At 45.1% G+C, this 17,276-nt stretch overlaps 1 protein-coding gene across 4 annotated transcripts in view; it reads right to left on the minus strand.

Moving 5' to 3' along the window:
* Nucleotides 1-17,276, minus strand: part of NTRK3 (neurotrophic receptor tyrosine kinase 3) — a 385,061-nt gene that overhangs the window by 60,062 nt on the left and 307,723 nt on the right. For all 4 annotated transcript variants that reach the window (XM_067696136.1, XM_067696126.1, XM_067696132.1 and 1 more), the window contains one exon: nt 6,003-6,133. In XM_067696136.1, the coding sequence (XP_067552237.1) occupies nt 6,003-6,133 (131 nt within the window). The remainder of the gene's footprint in view (nt 1-6,002; nt 6,134-17,276) is intronic.

Below are 17,276 nucleotides of genomic sequence, written 5' to 3' on the forward strand. Positions count from 1 at the left end.
CTGTGGGAGTGGGAGACCCGGTGTGAGGGAGAAGCACCAGACCAAGCCACTTGCCCTGGGACCCAGGAAGATAAATGGAAGAGCAATGGTTCAAAGGGGTGTCAGTGAATGTGGACTTTGTAGACCAGAAGGGGAGGGTGAGACCAGACCACCTCCAAGGGTCCTTGAACAGGACCTTGAATACAGCCCAGCAATGACCAACGCAGCCATGCTGAATGATGAACTGTGAAGGGCAGGGTCATTTCTACAGGAGGAGCAGCCTGCACAGTTGAGCTCACATATGTCTTCAGCCTTCCCCATCCACCTCATGAGGTCAGAAGGCAAATGGAGCCAAACATCCACTTGCTTCAAATGACAGAGTTTAGTAACCTCAAAAGACAAGACACGAGGCAATGAAGGAATGGGTGTGAGGTTTACACATCATGTTCAGGGTAGTGGAAACCTAGACGCGATTGGTTTGCATTCCCTCTGCCAAGCATCTGGCCTTTTCTGGTTATTTGGGCAGACTAGGCTCCCCTGTAAATTATGCTACTCTTGAGAAGCCTCCCGAACCAGAGATCTTCCTCTTGCCACTGCAATCCCCACTAGCTGAAATCCATGGGGCTGCCTTGGGCTTACAGCGCTGCAGGAATGTGAATGTGCAAAAAGCATATCTAAGGGGCCCATCAAACCTCCGTCAGTCATTAGCATACATGAGAGATGGTGGACTCATAGCTTTAAAAGGGCCCTAGATACCATGTTTCCACCTGCTCATTTCTGGTGGCTCAGTTTCCTCTGGGGATCAGGACACATTCACACAACTTGAATGACAGAAGCTAGAATTTAATTATACCACAGTAATCTCTTGGTGCTGGGCTTCTTGGTACCACCAAGTTCAATGGCAATGCCTCTAGAGCCATGGTGTCTCAGCCAGCGATCAAGGACTTCAACAAGCACCACCTTGCATTCTTTTCAAAATTTGGAGGTTTCACCAAAAAAGTGTTGGATTAAATGATTCTACTCTTGACCAAAATGTTGGAAGCTGTCTAATACAGTTTTCCCATCTTACAGGTGAGAAATCTGAGGTCCAGAACAGGGAAATGATTTGTCAAAGATCATGTAAGAAGTAATAGCTTGAGTGTGGAGCCCAGGATACATTCCTGTCCAGCATACCTGCTTGCGTTAATTTATCAGATGAATTAGTCACTGGTCAGGTCCTCAGGGGAATGGTGGGCACGGAAGTTAAAAGATGTGAAAGGGCAGAGGAAAGGGTCAGGAAAGGTGAGGCGTGTGGGCAGTCAGCAGAATGGCTGGGCCCAGCAAGGATACCAGGTCTAGAGGGCAGGCCAAGGCCAGCAGGGAAGTGGGAGGGCCACTGGTCCATTACTGATTTACCAGCTCTGATCTCATGTGCTTTCCACTTCATCTCTGGCTGCCTTCTCAAAAAATCTACCCGGTAATAAAGGCATAGGGTGCCGTGTGTCCACATGCAACCAGAACAAAGATGTCTGCAAAGCCTTCTTTCTACGGGCGGAAGAAGGCAGAGACTCATGGTGAGAGGGAGCCTCTCTCGGTGACCCAGCTCCTGAGCTTCATGGACTGGGGCATGGGTATAGGATGACTGTCAGTGATTTACTTATTTTCATGAAGAATAAAAAGGAAAAAAAAAAAAAAAAAAAAAAAGGAACCCAGCATGGGTGGGATGAGAATACAGAGATTTATGTGAACACTGGATTTACGAGAGGGAAAAGTAGATCAAATTTGGGGCCAGCCAGATGGCCTCTCTCCATCTCTGTAAATCAGTCTCTCGCACAGTCCGGATGCCAATGGCAGCCGTTGGATATTTCCATTCTCAGCTCTCGAGCAGTCGCAGCCATCATTCCCAGGGCTGGCACCTACTCTGCAGAGCAGATAGGAGTTCCTCATTTGGAAGATGGGGCACAAAGCAACTGCTGTCTCTTTTGGTCTTTCCACACCCCTTCTCCTACCCATTATCTCTCTACTTGTATGATGGGCTTTCCAGCTCTTGGGTTAAACCTGAAGTTCCTATGTAATTGGCAAGGGGTCTATTGTGGCAACTGGGGTCCAGAGCTGCAAGCGGCCCAGGTCCCCAGGGATTGATGCAATTGGGACAGAGATGCCAGGAAAAAAATCTTGAGAAGGAAAATCAGCCCAGAGACTCTCATGCACCTCTCAGCAGAGTCCATGCTCAACCTCTTCGGAGCTGGGAAACTTCAAAATGGGTCACCAGCCAGTGGCATGGGATGGAATGGGTGTTCCTCACAGCTGCCAACTGTTGGTGCAGGAAGACAGGGCTTGCCAAGGAGTCTCTGAAGCCAGGGAGGTTGTGTCCAGGCCCTTCCAGTGGTATCCATAGAGCAAAGAGGAGATCTGGAATTTTCCCTCCTCATCTCCTTTTTCCCCCAAAGTCTGAAGACATTGCCCTTTTTAGTCTCTCCTTTATGTACATCAGGTCTCATGTCCACTCCCAACCCTGGGTTTCAGTGGGGCTGTTTCGTCGGTTGGGGGAGAAGCAGTCTAGATGGCAAGAACGTTCAAATTTCTCAACAGCTGCCATCTCCTTCAGAGTCACTTCACATCATCATTTCCAGTCTAGGGGTTTTGCTGCTTTCCATTTTCCTTTTCTTTTATTGGGGCGGAGATATTTCAACGGATGCTCAGCTTCAGATTTTACTAATATACTAAAACCCATTTTAGTACATGTGCAGAGATACACACATCCATAAACACTAGAGCTTAGTTGTACTTATTTTTTGAATTTTAAATAAATGGAATCATACATATAGTGCTATATATATATATATAATATATGTATATTTCTATATCTGTCTGTTTTCATTCAGCACTGTGTTTTTGAGATTTTTCCAAATTGTTGCATGCAGCTGTAGTTCATTCATTTTCCTTGTTGCAAAGTTTCTCACTGAATGAATATACCACATTTATTTATCCAAGCTGCTACTGATGGACACTGGGGTTGTTTGTAGCTTTTGGCTGTTATAAAGAATGCTTATGAACATTCTTAAACACATCTCTTTGTGGAAAGATAGATAGACATAGATAGATAGATAGACAAACAGATAGATCCATAGCTGTCAGGTCTAGACCTAGAGTGCAAGTGCTAGGTCACACAGATGCCAATGTTCTAAAATACCAAGCTGTTTTTCAAAACAATTAGACCACTTTATATTCCCACCAGAGTATGAAAGTGGCAATCGCTCCATATCCTTGTCAGCACTTGGTTTTGTCATTGTTATTTAGCCATTCTGCTTGGTATACAGTGGTATCTCATTATGGTTCAATTTACGTATTTCTGATGATTAATCAGGCTGGACACATTTCTCATAGTCTTATCGGCTATTTGTCTGTCAGAGGAGACTCTTGAACAAGTCTATTGTTTGTCAAATAACTATTTAAAAGTTGCACTACCTATTTAAAAATAAAATGAATTACATGCTTTTAATGTCACTCTTAACACTAAACATATATACAAATGACACTCTGTCTTGTCCTGCTCTGCGTTTGTTTCATGGGTATTCTCTTGTCTCCCCAACAGACTGCAAGTGTCTTCAGAACAGAGGCTGGGATTTCGGCTCTTTGTTTCCACCATAGCAACTGCTGGGCAAAAAAATCTTGCTTTAAAAACCACAACTGTGGGAAAACTTAATTTGGGGTTATACTTGGATGTGTCCTCTGGAAGTCCATAATTACCCTGCATCAACTTGAGAACAAACTCAAGAGGAGGAAGCCTGCAAAACGGAATACAATCTAAAGAGGATGAGAAGCAGGAAACACCATTTCTTGGCTGTTCTCCAGAGAAGACAAGCATCTCCTCCCCCAGTTGGTCGCTGGGCGGATCCATTGGGAGGCAAATGGTGTAAAATCCCAGAACATTCATCTTCTCAAGCTTCCCAGACCAAAAAGGAGGAAGGGAAACCCTTTTAAAAGGGTGACAACAGAAACACATTTTCTGCATTACCCAATCTCGGTACTGCCCCTTAATACCAGACCACTCATCGGGAAACGTTTCCCAGGGTTTAGGCCATCATTTCATTTCCTGCTCAAAGCACAAAAATATTAAGTTCATCCACCAGTCCCCAGATGGATGCTGGAACACCCAGTCGATTAGTGTCATCCTATAAATTAAAATTTTTAGGGCAGGGTAGATTCTAAGTTTAGGGACAAAATTAGAAAGCTTTCCACATCCCTGGTCCAAACTGTTTAAAGACACCCTCACTAATCTGACCATCCCATGTCTATGGAGACACACTGAGCAAGTTTACTCACAGCATATCCAGCAATAATAAGCATTAGCCTTTTATGGGGCAATATGCTAGTTCCTTATTTATTTTCTAGAGCAGAGGTCAACAGACAATGCCCACTTCTGAAAAAAAAAAGAAAAAGTATTGGAAGACAGCCACCCCCCCATTCATTTATGTATGGTTTAGGCTGCTTTCCCACTACATGGGTAGAGTTGAGCTGTAAGGAAGAGTGTATGGTCCTCAAAACCTAAAATTTTTACTATCTGGCCTAGTATAGCAGGAGTTTGGCAACCCCTGTTCTAGACGGTCAATGCAAGCTCAGCAGGTCATATGTCGTGTGTCTAAGCACATTGGATAATATCAACATCAAGAATAATGATGTTGATAAAAACAAATAGCAATGAGTCTTTACTAAGCATTTACTGTGTCCCAAGCAGTATACTAAAAATTTTTCATATGTTATGTAATTTAATCACCAAAATTTTAAAGAGGGGATATTATATCTCCTATTATACAGAGAAGGAAACTGAGGCTCAAAGAGGTTAAGCATCTTGCACAGGGTCACAGAGCTAATCAGTGATGGCCAGGCACCCACCCAGCTCTCTGATTCCTACCGTATGCCTGTAGCCTGCACAGCACTGCCTGCATCCATGGAGGGCACTTACCCTCTGCAGACACAACAAACTGTGACTACAGAGACCCCAAAGTCTCAGAAATATGCAACTGCCATGAAGAGGTGGCTCGGTCATGAGCCCTCAGTGCTAAGGATGGACCTTTCGAGGCCCAGGTGAGAGTCCTCGTGGGGAAGGAGGTATCTCCTGCTCTCAGCCCAGAACATCACGCAGAATTCACGCTGGCCTCAGAGGCCTGCTCGCTGCACCCACTCCCACAGGGACCACTCCACACCCCAGACCTGTGGGTGCCTCAGCGAGGCTACTTGACTCTTGTCTGTGCCAGTCGTGTTCAAAGACGTGTCTAACAGTGACTGAGAGAAGCTGCTTCCTGCTGGAGGAAGATAACTGGTAGTAGCAAAGTTCCTTCTCTCCTGCCCCAAGCAATTCGGCTCCAACTGCAAATCCGCAGGGCTGGCTCAGCAATACCAAAGCCCTGTGGTTAACGACCCATCTAAGAAGGCAGGAACCCTCAGGCATGCTGCCCCTTGGGCGCTGAACCTGGATCGCACGGGGTACCTAAGAATGTCCTCCAGCCTCACTCGCTGTCCCTCCCTGTGCTCAGTACCTGACCCCCCAGCCCATCTCCTATGCCCAGTGACGTCTGCTGACTTGAGCAGTGGCTCCCAGGGCCTCTGTGAGCTACTCGCCCCTCATGCAATTGTACTCCCGAGAAATGGTCAAATGACTTTCTGGGCACGGGCAGCACATCCTGCAAAGTCGCTGAGGTGGGAGGAGGGCCAGCTGGGGACAGCGGTGAGCCCAGGGCCTCCAGAATAAAACCAGGGTCCATCAAAAGCATAACTTGTCCCTCCGGCTGCACCGTGGGCACAGCCCCCTTATGTGCTACAGCTCTTGACCTCCGAAGCCAAAGGAAGTTGATTTGGGTCCTAAGGAAACTTCATTGACCTTGGAGCAAGGGCATCTGATTACATTAGTTTATACCATCTTGATTGCATCTGATAACATTAGTTGATACCATCTTCCAGAATGGAGTGAGTCTCTCTTTCCCTCCCACCTGACCCCAGCCACTCCTCTTCCTTCCTGGGGCCCACACGCCTCTGAGAATTACCTTCACGGCCACGAGCATCTTGTCCTTGGTGGGGCTGAGGTTGTAGCACTCGGCCAGGAAGACCTTTCCAAAGGCTCCCTCGCCCAGTTCTCGCTTCAACACGATGTCTCTCCTTTTAATGTGCTGCACATCTGCAGGAGGGGACAGAGGAGAGCAGCCAAGTCAGTCCCAGGCACTTGTCCTCCTTGGAGGCTCAGGGGGACAGGGGAGCACAGGGGTCTAGAGCAGGGAGTTCTGCTTTTGAGTCCACGGTAGGGACAGGCAAGCTCTAGCACCTTACCTTGGGCGTGAAAACAGGCATTGCATGGTGGTTTGAGGGTTCCACCCAGAATGAAATCCCAGCTCTGTCCCCGACTAGCCCCGAACCTCTCTAAACCAGAGTCAGTAATCGTTAACACCCAGGATTCCGGCATAATCAGGTATAGTTGCTGGAGAGAGTATACAGCAGTCTCAACAGTTACTGTGCATGGGAATCCCCTGGGCATCGTGCAGGTCCTGATTCAAGTGGCTCTGAGAATCTGCATCGCTAATAAACTCTCAGGGGATGTCTGTGGGCTGTGGGTCCATGGACTGCATTGAGTAGTCAAGAATCGAGTTTGAACCCTGGTTTCCTCTCCCTGCTAGTTTTTGAGCTTCGGGAAATTATTTCACCCCAGAGCCTCAGTTTCCTCATCTGTAAAATGGAATTAACACCAATACCTTACTCTCTGAATTCTTGGGAAGATTAAATGAGATAATTCACATGAGAGTTTGGCCCAGTGCCCTCCCCCCCAACACACATGCACACACACACACATGCACACACACACGGACACACCACACTGGCTCTTGTTATAACATAATGACTACAGTGCTCTTAGCACAGTGTCCGGTTCGTGATAGAGATCACTAAGTGGGAGTTACAGTTATCTGGGGGAAGCCTCTACTTGACAAGTCCCTCTCCTGTGAGAGAGAAAAAACAACGAAATCACAAAATCAAGTCCAGAGACCTCCCCAGAACCAGGCTCTGTGCAAAGAGAAGGGCTACCGCGGCCTTGGCTAATTTAGCAACCTAATTAAAGTCTGCCTGCCAGGAGAAAGCAAAGATGTGACCTCAGCCCTCCCACCTATTTGGAAAGAATGCTTCGAAGGAATTGTACAAGAAGTGGGCTGCTGAGGTGGGGAGTGAGCCGGAGATTACTCACCGACCTTTCCATTAATCGTTCAACAGGCAGAAGCCCATTAAATACCTGTATTCACATTATGAAGAGCATCGCAGAGCCAGGAAAGAGGGTTTTCTCAACCTTGTCAAAAAAATAATAGTTGAGGACAGAGGACCATGGCAGACTGTCCCCAAGAACAAGAGAACACATTACAGGGACAAAGGGGTGTGACTGCAGGGCCGTAGTTAGTGTTTTGGTTGGCCAGGGGATTCTTCTCATAATAGACTACACAAATCTTGTTTTTTTCTATCAGAATTATTGGTAGCCCTGCCATGTCCCAGATGACCTGCCGGCCAGCATCTGTGGGTGCAAGCATTTACAGACCATTATTCTCTCTTCCCAGCAAGACAGACCTGCAGGTTCCCAGGCCACAGGGCTGCCAGGGAGCTGCCACTTGCTGCAGGGCTTTGCCCCCATCTTTACAAGGGAATTAGAAATCGGTTCCCTCTTCACACCCTCTGCTGCTCTGTCCTAGCCCTCTGAGGAATGGTATTTGTTGGCCTTGAAGGGGAGGCTAAGGGTCTCACACCGAGAGAAAATGGGATGTCAGGACCTCTCCAGGGAGGCCATCTGCTCATTACTGCACAGTCATTCCCAGGTGACTACTGATGGGCTCCTGCGAGATGAGCATTCTGACGCAGCCTCAGAATGGAGATGGGATGGCAGATTTATAGGGTCATGCCCACGCCTCTGAGCCCGCAGGGATCAGTCAGGGATGGAAAGTCAAGGGCACTTGGCTCAGGACCTGGATCCTCCCCCACTATGGGCTGGCCCACCTCACAAAACACCTGGAGTCTCAGTTTCCTTATCTGTAAAACGGGTGTGGGAGGATAATATAAGTTCTACTTACCTGCTACAAGGGCTATTCTATGTAAAAGTTGGTAAACCTTCAAGTCCTCTGAAATGGTGTGTGTTTTCACCATTATTGATATTATTTTACAAGAGGGGAAAATGAGGGCCAAGTCAGGAATCGTCAACTGGGTTGAGATGCTTGAATCCAGAGCATCAGGACAGACCAGACTAGCCAGGCCACTTGAGGGCCCTTTGGCCCCTGACCCCTCCCCAACCCCAGCCTCCCACGACATTGCAATAGGACAAAAATCAAAATGACCTAGAGGGCTTATGAAAACTGTTCACTGGGGCCTTCTCCCAGAGCTTTCTGTTCAGGAGGTCCAGGTTGAAGCCTGCAAATTTGCCTTTTCTAACAAGTTCCCAGGTGATGTTGATACTGCTGGTCCGGCACCCGTCTTTAAGAACCACTGGAATAGGTTGACATGAGTGGGGTGAGGAATTAGTCAGCCAATGACCAAAGTTCACTTTTTTTTTTTTTTCCGTCTTACTCCTCCGCCATCTTGAAGATCCTCTCCTCTTCCTGCCCCCCCCCTTTTTTTTTACATCTTTATTGGAGTATAATTGCTTTACAAGGGTGTGTTAGTTTCTGCTTTAATGTTCACTTTAACAGCTTGGCCTCAACAAGCGCCACAGCCACAGGTACGTGAGACATGCATCACCACTCAAAGACCAGGAGGAGGCCTGCAATCCCAGACTTACCCGTGTGGCCTAGGCAGAGTCAAGCCCCCTCTCAGAGCCTCAACCCCTCATCCTCATGATGGAGATCACACCTCTCTTGATTTCTTACATTCTGGACGCACCTCTACAAAGGCAGAGCTACAGAGCTATATATGTTCCTGGGTCCCTAAATCCAACTCCGGACTGGGTGACGTCACCAGCTCCCCCGCCAGAGCTTCTGACTCTCAGCCACCGTGAGTCCAGAATGAGCACGGAGGACCTCTCAGGAAAGTGGGGCTCCATTTTCCAGCTGCTGTGCCTGGGTCACGTCTCAGAACCCTCCATCTCTTCTCCCTCCCTCGGCAGCAAGAATCACAAGCCTTGAAAAGTTCAGAAAAGTAGAGCTTCCGGGAAGATGGCGGAAGAGTAAGACGCGGAGATCACTTTCCTCCCCACAGATACACCAGAAATACATTTACATGTGGAACAACTCCTACAGAACACCTACTAAACGCTGGCAGAAGACCTCAGACCTCCCAAACGGCAAGAAAGTCCCCACGTACCTGGGTAGGCCAAAAGAAAAAAGAATAAACAGAGACAAAAGGATAGGGACGGGACCTGCACCAGTGGGAGGGAGCTGTGAAGGAGGAAAGCTTTCCACACACTAGAAGCCCCTTCGCGGGCGGAGACTGCGGGTGGCAGAGGGGGAAAGCTTCGGAGCCACGGAGGAGAGCACAGAAACAGGGATGCGGAGGGCAACGCGGGGAGATTCCTGCACAGACGATCAGGGCCAACCAGCACTCACCAGCCCGAGAGGCTTGTCTGCTCACCCGCCGGGGCGGGCAGGGCTGGGAGTTGAGGCTCGGACTTCGGTTGGAGCGCAGGGAGAGGACTGGCGGCGTGAACACAGCCTGAAGGGGTTAGTGCGCCACGGCTAGCCTGGAGGGAGTCCGGGAAAAGGTCTGGAGCTGCCGAAGAGGCAAGAGACTTTTTCTTCCCTCTTTGTTTCCTGGTGCGCCAGGAGAGGGGATTAAGAGCGCTGCTTAAAGGAGCTCCAGAGACGGGCGCGAGCCGCGGGTAAAAGCGCGGACCCCAGAGACGGGCATGAGACTCTAAGGCTGCTGTTGCCGCCACCAAGAAGCCTGTGTGCGAGCACAGGTCACTATACACACCCCGCTTCCGTGGAGCCTGTGCAGCCCGCCACTGCCAGGGTCCCGGGATCCAGGGACAACTACCCCAGGAGAACGCACGGCGCGCCTCAGGCTGCTGCAACGTCACGCCGTCACGCCGGCCTCTGCCGCCGCAGGCCCGCCCCGCACTCCGTGCCCCTCCCTCTCTCCCCCCCACCACCGGCCTGAGTGAGCCAGAGCCCCTGAAGCAGCTGCTCCTTTAACCCCGTCCTGTCTGAGAGAAGAACAGATGCCCTCCGGCGACCTACACGCAGAGGCGGGGCCAAATCCAAAGCTGAGCCCTGGGAGCTGTGAGAACAAAGACAAAGGGAAATCTCTCCTAGCAGCCTCAGAAGCAGCGGATTAAATCTCCACAGTCAACTTGATGTACCCTGCATCTGTGGAATACATGAATAGACAACGAATCATCCCAAATTGAGGAGGTGGACTTTGAGAGCAAGATTTATAATTTTTTCCCCTTTTCCTCTTTTTATGAGTGTGTATGTGTATGCTTCTGTGTGAGATTTTGTCTGTATAGCTTTGCTTCCACCATTTGTCCTAGGGTTCTATCTGTCCTTGTTGTTGTTGTTGTTTTTAATTTTTTTCTTAATAATTATTTTTTTATTTTAATAACTTTATTATATTTATCTTATTTTATTTTACTTTATCTTCTTTCTTTCTTTTTTCCTTCCTTCCCTGCTTCCTTCCTCCCTCCCTCCCTCCCTCCCTCCCTCCTTTCTTTCTTCTTCTACTAATTCTTTCTTTCTACTTCTACTAATTCTTTCTTTCTACTTTTTCTCCCTTTTATTCTGAGCCGTGTGGATGAAAGGCTCTTGGTGCTGCAGCCAGGAGTCAGTGCTGTGCCTCTGAGGTGGGAGAGCCAACTTCAGGACACTGGTCCACAAGAGACCTCCCAGCTCCACATATCAAACAGCGAAAATCTCCCAGAGATCTCCGTCTCAACACCAGCACCCAGCTTCACTCAATGACCAGCAAGCAACAGTGCTGGACACCCTATGCCAAACAACTAGCAAGACAGGAACACAACGCCACCCATTAGCAGAGAGGCTGCCTAAAATCATAATAAGTCCACAGACACCATAAAACACACCACCAGATGTGAACCTGCCCACCAGAAAGACAAGGTCCAGCCTCATCCACCAGAACACAGGCACTAGTCCCCTCCACCAGGAAGCCTACACAACCCACTGAACCAACCTTAGCCACTGGGGACAGACACCAAAAACAACGGGAACTACGAACCTGCAGCCTGCAAAAAGGAGACCCCAAACACAGTAAGATAAGCAAAATGAGAAGACAGAAAAACACACAGCAGATGAAGGAGCAAGATAAAAACCCACCAGACCTAACAAATGAAGAGGAAATAGGCAGTCTACCTGAAAAAGAATTCAGAATAATTATAGTAAAGATGATCCAAAATCTTGGAAATAGAATAGACAAAATGCAAGAAACATTTAACAAGGACCTAGAAGAACTAAAGATGAAACAAACAATGAGGAACAACACAATAAATGAAATTAAAAATACTCTAGATGGGATCAATAGCAGAATAACTGAGGCAGAAGAACGGATAAGTGACCTGGAAGATAAAAGAGTGGAAATAACTACTGCAGAGCAGGATAAAGAAAAAAGAATGAAAAGAACTGAGGACAGTCTCAGAGACCTCTGGGACAACATTAAACGCACCAACATTCGAATTATAGGAGTTCCAGAAGAAGAAGAGAAAAAGAAAGGGACTGAGAAAATATTTGAAGAGATTATAGTTGAAAACTTCCCTAATATGGGAAAGGAAATAGTTAATCAAGTCTAGGAAGCACAGAGAGTCCCATACAGGATAAATCCAAGGAGAAATATGCCAAGACACATATTAATCAAACTGTCAAAAATTAAATACAAAGAAAACATATTAAAAGCAGCAAGGGAAAAGCAACAAATGACACAAGAGGGAATCCCCATAAGGTTAACAGCTGATCTTTCAGCAGAAACTCTGCAAGCCAGAAGGGAGTGGCAGGACATATTTAAAGTGATGAAGGAGAAAAACCTGCAACCAAGATTACTCTACCCAGCAAGGATCTCATTCAGATTTGATGGGGAAATTAAAACCTTTACAGACAAGCAAAAGCTGAGAGAGTTCAGCACCACCAAACCATCTTTACAACAACTGCTAAAGGAACTTCTCTAGGTAAGAAACACAAGAGAAGGAAAAGACCTACAAAAACGAACCCAAAACAATTAAGAAAATGGGAATAGGAACATAGATATTGCTAATTACCTTAAATGTAAATAGACTAAATGCTCCCACCAAAAGACACAGATTAGCTGAATGGATACAAAAACAAGACCCATATTTTTTTCTGTCTACAAGAGACACACTTCAGACCTAGAGACACATACAGAATGAAAGTAAGGGGATGGAAAAAGATATTTCATGCAAATGGAAACCAAAATAAAGCTGGAGTAGCAATTCTCATATCAGACAAAATAGACTTTAAAATAAAGAATATTAGAAGAGACAAAGAAGGGTACTACATAATGATCAAGTGATCGATCCAAGAAGAAGATATAACAATTGTAAATATTTATACACCCAACATAGGAGCACCTCAATACCTAAGGCAAATACTAACAGCCATAAAACGGGAAATCGACAGTAACACATTCATAGTAGGGGACTTTAACACCCCACTTTCACAAATGGACAGATCATCCAAAATGAAAATAAATAAGGAAACACAAGCTTTAAATGATACATTAAAGAAGATGGACTTAATTGATATTTATAGGACATTCCATCCAAAAACAACAGAATACACATTTTTCTCAAGTGCTCATGGAACATTCTCCAGGTTAGATCATATCCTGGAGAATGGGTCACAAATCAAGCCTTGGTAAATTTAAGAAAATTGAAATTGTATCAAGTATCTTTTCCAACCACAATGCTATGAGACTAGATATCAATTACAGGAAAAGATCTGTAAAAAATACAAACACATGGAGGCTAAACAATACACTACTTAATAATGAAGTGATCACTGAAGAAATCAAAGAGGAAATAAAAAAATACCTAGAAACAAATGACAATGGAGACATGACAACGCAAAATCTATGGGATGCAGCAAAAGCAGTTCTAAGAGGGAAGTTTATAGCAATACAATCCTACCTTAAGAAACAGGAAACATCTTGAATAAACAACCTAACCTTGCACTTAAAGCAATTAGAGAAAGAAGAACAAAAAAACCCCAAAGTTAGCAGAAGGAAAGAAGTCATAAAAATCAGATCAGAAATAAATGAAAAAGAAATGAAGGAAATGATAGCAAAGATCAATAAAACTAAAAGGTGGTTCTTTGAGAAGATAAACAAAATTGATAAACCACTAAGCCAGACTCATCAAGAAAAAAAGGGAGAAGACTCAAATCAATAGAATTAGAAACGAAAAAGGAGAAGTAACAACTGACACTGCAGAAATACAGAAGATCATGAGAGATTACTACAAGCAACTCTATGCCAATCAAATGGACAATCTGGAAGAAATGGACAAATTCTTAGAAATGCACAAGCTGCCAAGACTGAATCAGGAAGAAATAGAAAATATAAACAGACGAATCACAAGCACTGAAATTGAAACTGTGATTAAAAATCTTCCAACAAACAAAAGCCCAGGACCAGGTGGCTTCACAGGTGAATTCTATTAAACATTTAGAGAAGAGCTAACACCTATCCTTCTCAAACTCTTCCAAAATATAGCAGAGGGAGGAACACTCCCAAACTCATTCTACGAGGCCACCATCACCTTGATACCAAAACCAGACAAGGATGTCACAAAGAAAGAAAACTACAGGCCAATATCACTGATGAACATAGATGCAAAAATCCTCAACAAAATACTAGCAAACAGAATCCAACAGCACATTAAAAGGATCATACACCATGATCAAGTGGGGTTTATTCCAGGAATGCAAGGATTCTTTAATATATGCAAATCAATCAACGTGATAAACCATATTAACAAATTGAAGGAGAAAAACCATATGGTCATCTCAATAGTTGCAGAGAAAGCTTTCAACAAAATTCAACACCCATTTATGATAAAAACCCTGCAGAAAGTAGGCATAGAGGGAACTTTCTTCAACATAATAAAGGCCATATATGACAAACCCACAGCCAACATCGTCCTCAATGGTGAAAAACTGAAAGCATTTCCACCAAGATCAGGAACAAGACAAGGTTGCCCACTCTCACCACTCTTATTCAACATAGTTTTGGAAGTTTTAGCCACAGCAATCAGAGAGAAAAGGAAATAAAAGGAATCCAAATCAGAAAAGAAGAAGTAAAGCTGTCACTGTTTGCAGGTGACATGATACTATACATAGAGAATCCTAAAGATGCTACCAGAAAACTACTAGAGCTAAACAATGAATTTGGTAAAGTTGCAGGATACAAAATTAATGAACAGAAATCTCTGGCATTCCTATACACTAATGATGAAAAATCTGAAAGTGAAATCAAGAAAACACTCCCATTTACCACTGCAAGAAAAAGAATAAAATATCTAGGAATAAACCTACCTAAGGAGACAAAAGACCTGTATGCAGAAAAGTATAAGACATGGATGAAAGAAATTAAAGATGATACAAATAGATGGAGAGATATACCATGTTCTTGGATTGGAAGAGTCAACACTGTGAAAATGACTCTACTACCCAAAGCAATCTACAGATTCAATGCAATCCCTTTCAAACTACACTGGCATTTTTCACAGAACTAGAACAAAAAATTTCACAATCTGTATGGAAACACAAAAGACCCCGAATAGCCAAAGCAATGTTGAGAACAAAAAACGGAGCTGGAGGAATTAGGCTCCCTGACTTCAGACTATACTACAAAACTACAGTAATCAAGACAGTATGGTACTGGCACAAAAACAGAAAGATAGATCAATGGAACAGGATAGAAAGCCCAGAGACAAACCCACGCACATATGGTCACCCTATCTTTGATAAAGGAGGCAGGAATGTACAGTGGAGAAAGGACAGCCTCTTCAATAAGTGGTGCTGGGAAAACTGGACAGGTACATGTAAAATTATGAGATTAGATCACTCCCTAACACCATACACAAAAATAAGCTCAAAATGGATTAAAGACCTAAATGTAAGGCCAGAAACTATCAAACTCTTCGAGGAAAACATAGGCAGAACACTCTATGACATAAATCACAGCAAGATCCTTTTTGACCCAGCTCCTAGAGAAATGGAAATAAAAACAAATGGGACCTAATGAAACTTCAAAGCTTTTGCACAGCAAAGGAAACCATAAACAAGACCAAAAGACAACCCTCAGAATGGGAAAAAATATTTGCAAATGAAGAAACTGACAAAGGATTAATCTCCAAAATTTATAAGCAGCTCATGCAGCTCAGTAACAAAAAAACAAACAACCCAATCCAAAAATGGGCAGAAGACCTAAATAGACATTTCTCCAAAGAAGATATACAGACTGCCAACAAACACATGAAAGAATGCTCAACATCATTAATCATTAGAGAAATGCAAATCAAAACTACAATGAGATATCATCTCACACCAGTCAAAATGGCCATCATCAAAAAATCTAGAAACAATAAATGCTGGAGAGGGTGTGGAGAAAAGGGAACACCCTTGCACTGCTGGTGGGAATGTGAATTGGTACAGCCACTAGGGAGAACAGTACGGAGGTTCCTTAAAAAACTACAAATAGAACTACCATATGACCCAGCAATGCCACTACTGGGCATATACCCTGAGAAAACCATAATTCAAAAAGAGTCATGTACCAAAATGTTCATTGCAGCTCTATCTACAATAGCCAGGACATGGAAGCAACCTAAGTGTCCATCATCGGATGAATGGATAAAGAAGATGTGGCACATATATACAATGCAATATTACTCAGCCATAAAAAGAAACGAAATTGAGCTATTTGTAATGAGGTGGATAGACCTAGAGTCTGTCATACAGAGTGAAGTAAGTCAGAAAGAGAAAGACAAATACCGTATGCTAACACATATATATGGAATTTAAGAAAAAAAATGTCATGAAGAACCTAGGGGTAAGACAGGAATAAAGACACAGACCTACTAGAGAATGGACTTAAGAATATGGGGAGGGGGAAGGGTAAGCTGTGACAAAGCGAGAGAGAGGCATGGACATATATACACTACCGAACGTAAGGTAGATAGCTAGTGGGAAGCAGCCGCATAGCACAGGGAGATCAGCTCGGTGCTTTGTGACCGCCTGGAGGGGTGGGATAGGGAGGGTAAGAGGGAAGGAGACGCAAGAGGGAAGAGATATGGGAACATATGTATATGTATAACTGATTCACTTTGTTATAAAGCAGAAACTAACACACTATTGTAAAGCAATTATACTCCAATAATGATATATAAAAAAAAAAGTTCAGAAAAGTCACGTGGCAGCCGCATAGAGGGGGCCTTTTCTTGACCCTCCCTCCACATGCCAGGAGTTAAGAGCCTGGGGGCAGCTGCCAAACCCCAGCTTCAGGAGGTCAGAGCTTTGACAGCTGTGGGTCTTGAATGTGGCAGGGGGCAGGTGACCATGATGCTGGAAACTTGTCTGCTCTCTGAAAGCACGAAGCAGAGCCAGCCACGGACCAGTGTCTGCCCTCAATCTGCAAATGGATCTCTTTCAGAGACATGGAAATGCCCAGTGGCTCAGAATGAAATCGCTGGGGCTCACTCAATTTGTCTGCAGGGAGAAGTATTTTGAGACCAATACCTGAGCTAAGCCCATGGATGGGGTGGTGAGATCTGAGAAGGGGAAGCAGAAGGAAGGGACAATAAAAACAGACTCCATCCCACCATAAATCCTCCCCCAGGAGAGAACTTCCTCCCAGCCATAGGGATAAGAACTCCACAAGGTAACCTGGGAGCTTCGGCTTCGGCATAGAGAGGCTGGATTAGGGCTAAATGCATAAAGCAAATCACTTCCATGTGGAGAACCCCGTGTACCAACAAGACTCTAGACTCCAAAATACCATTCGAGCAGCTTCTTTCCCTGAACCTAAATAGGAAGACACAGGTAAAGGGGATTAATTTGTGCCCAATCCTACTATTTGTTCAACATTCCATTCTCACGATAACCCTGGGAGGTATGTGTGATTGTACCCCTTTCGCAGATGAGAAAATGGAGGCGGGAGGGGGGGCGCGGGTAACTTTCCAAAGTTTGCGGAACTAAAATGTGGCCAAAGGACTCTCTCTTTTTTTTCTGACTCCTGAGCCTGTGTGCTTTCTGTTACCCGGGGCTGCCTTTCCTCTGTCCTCCCCCACTTTGTGGCTGCCAAGACCATCGGTCCACAGAAGCTCAACCCTCTGTCTTCCC

This window comes from Pseudorca crassidens, chromosome 1 (assembly GCF_039906515.1).
Source record: "Pseudorca crassidens isolate mPseCra1 chromosome 1, mPseCra1.hap1, whole genome shotgun sequence".
Classification (NCBI taxonomy): domain Eukaryota; kingdom Metazoa; phylum Chordata; class Mammalia; order Artiodactyla; family Delphinidae; genus Pseudorca; species Pseudorca crassidens.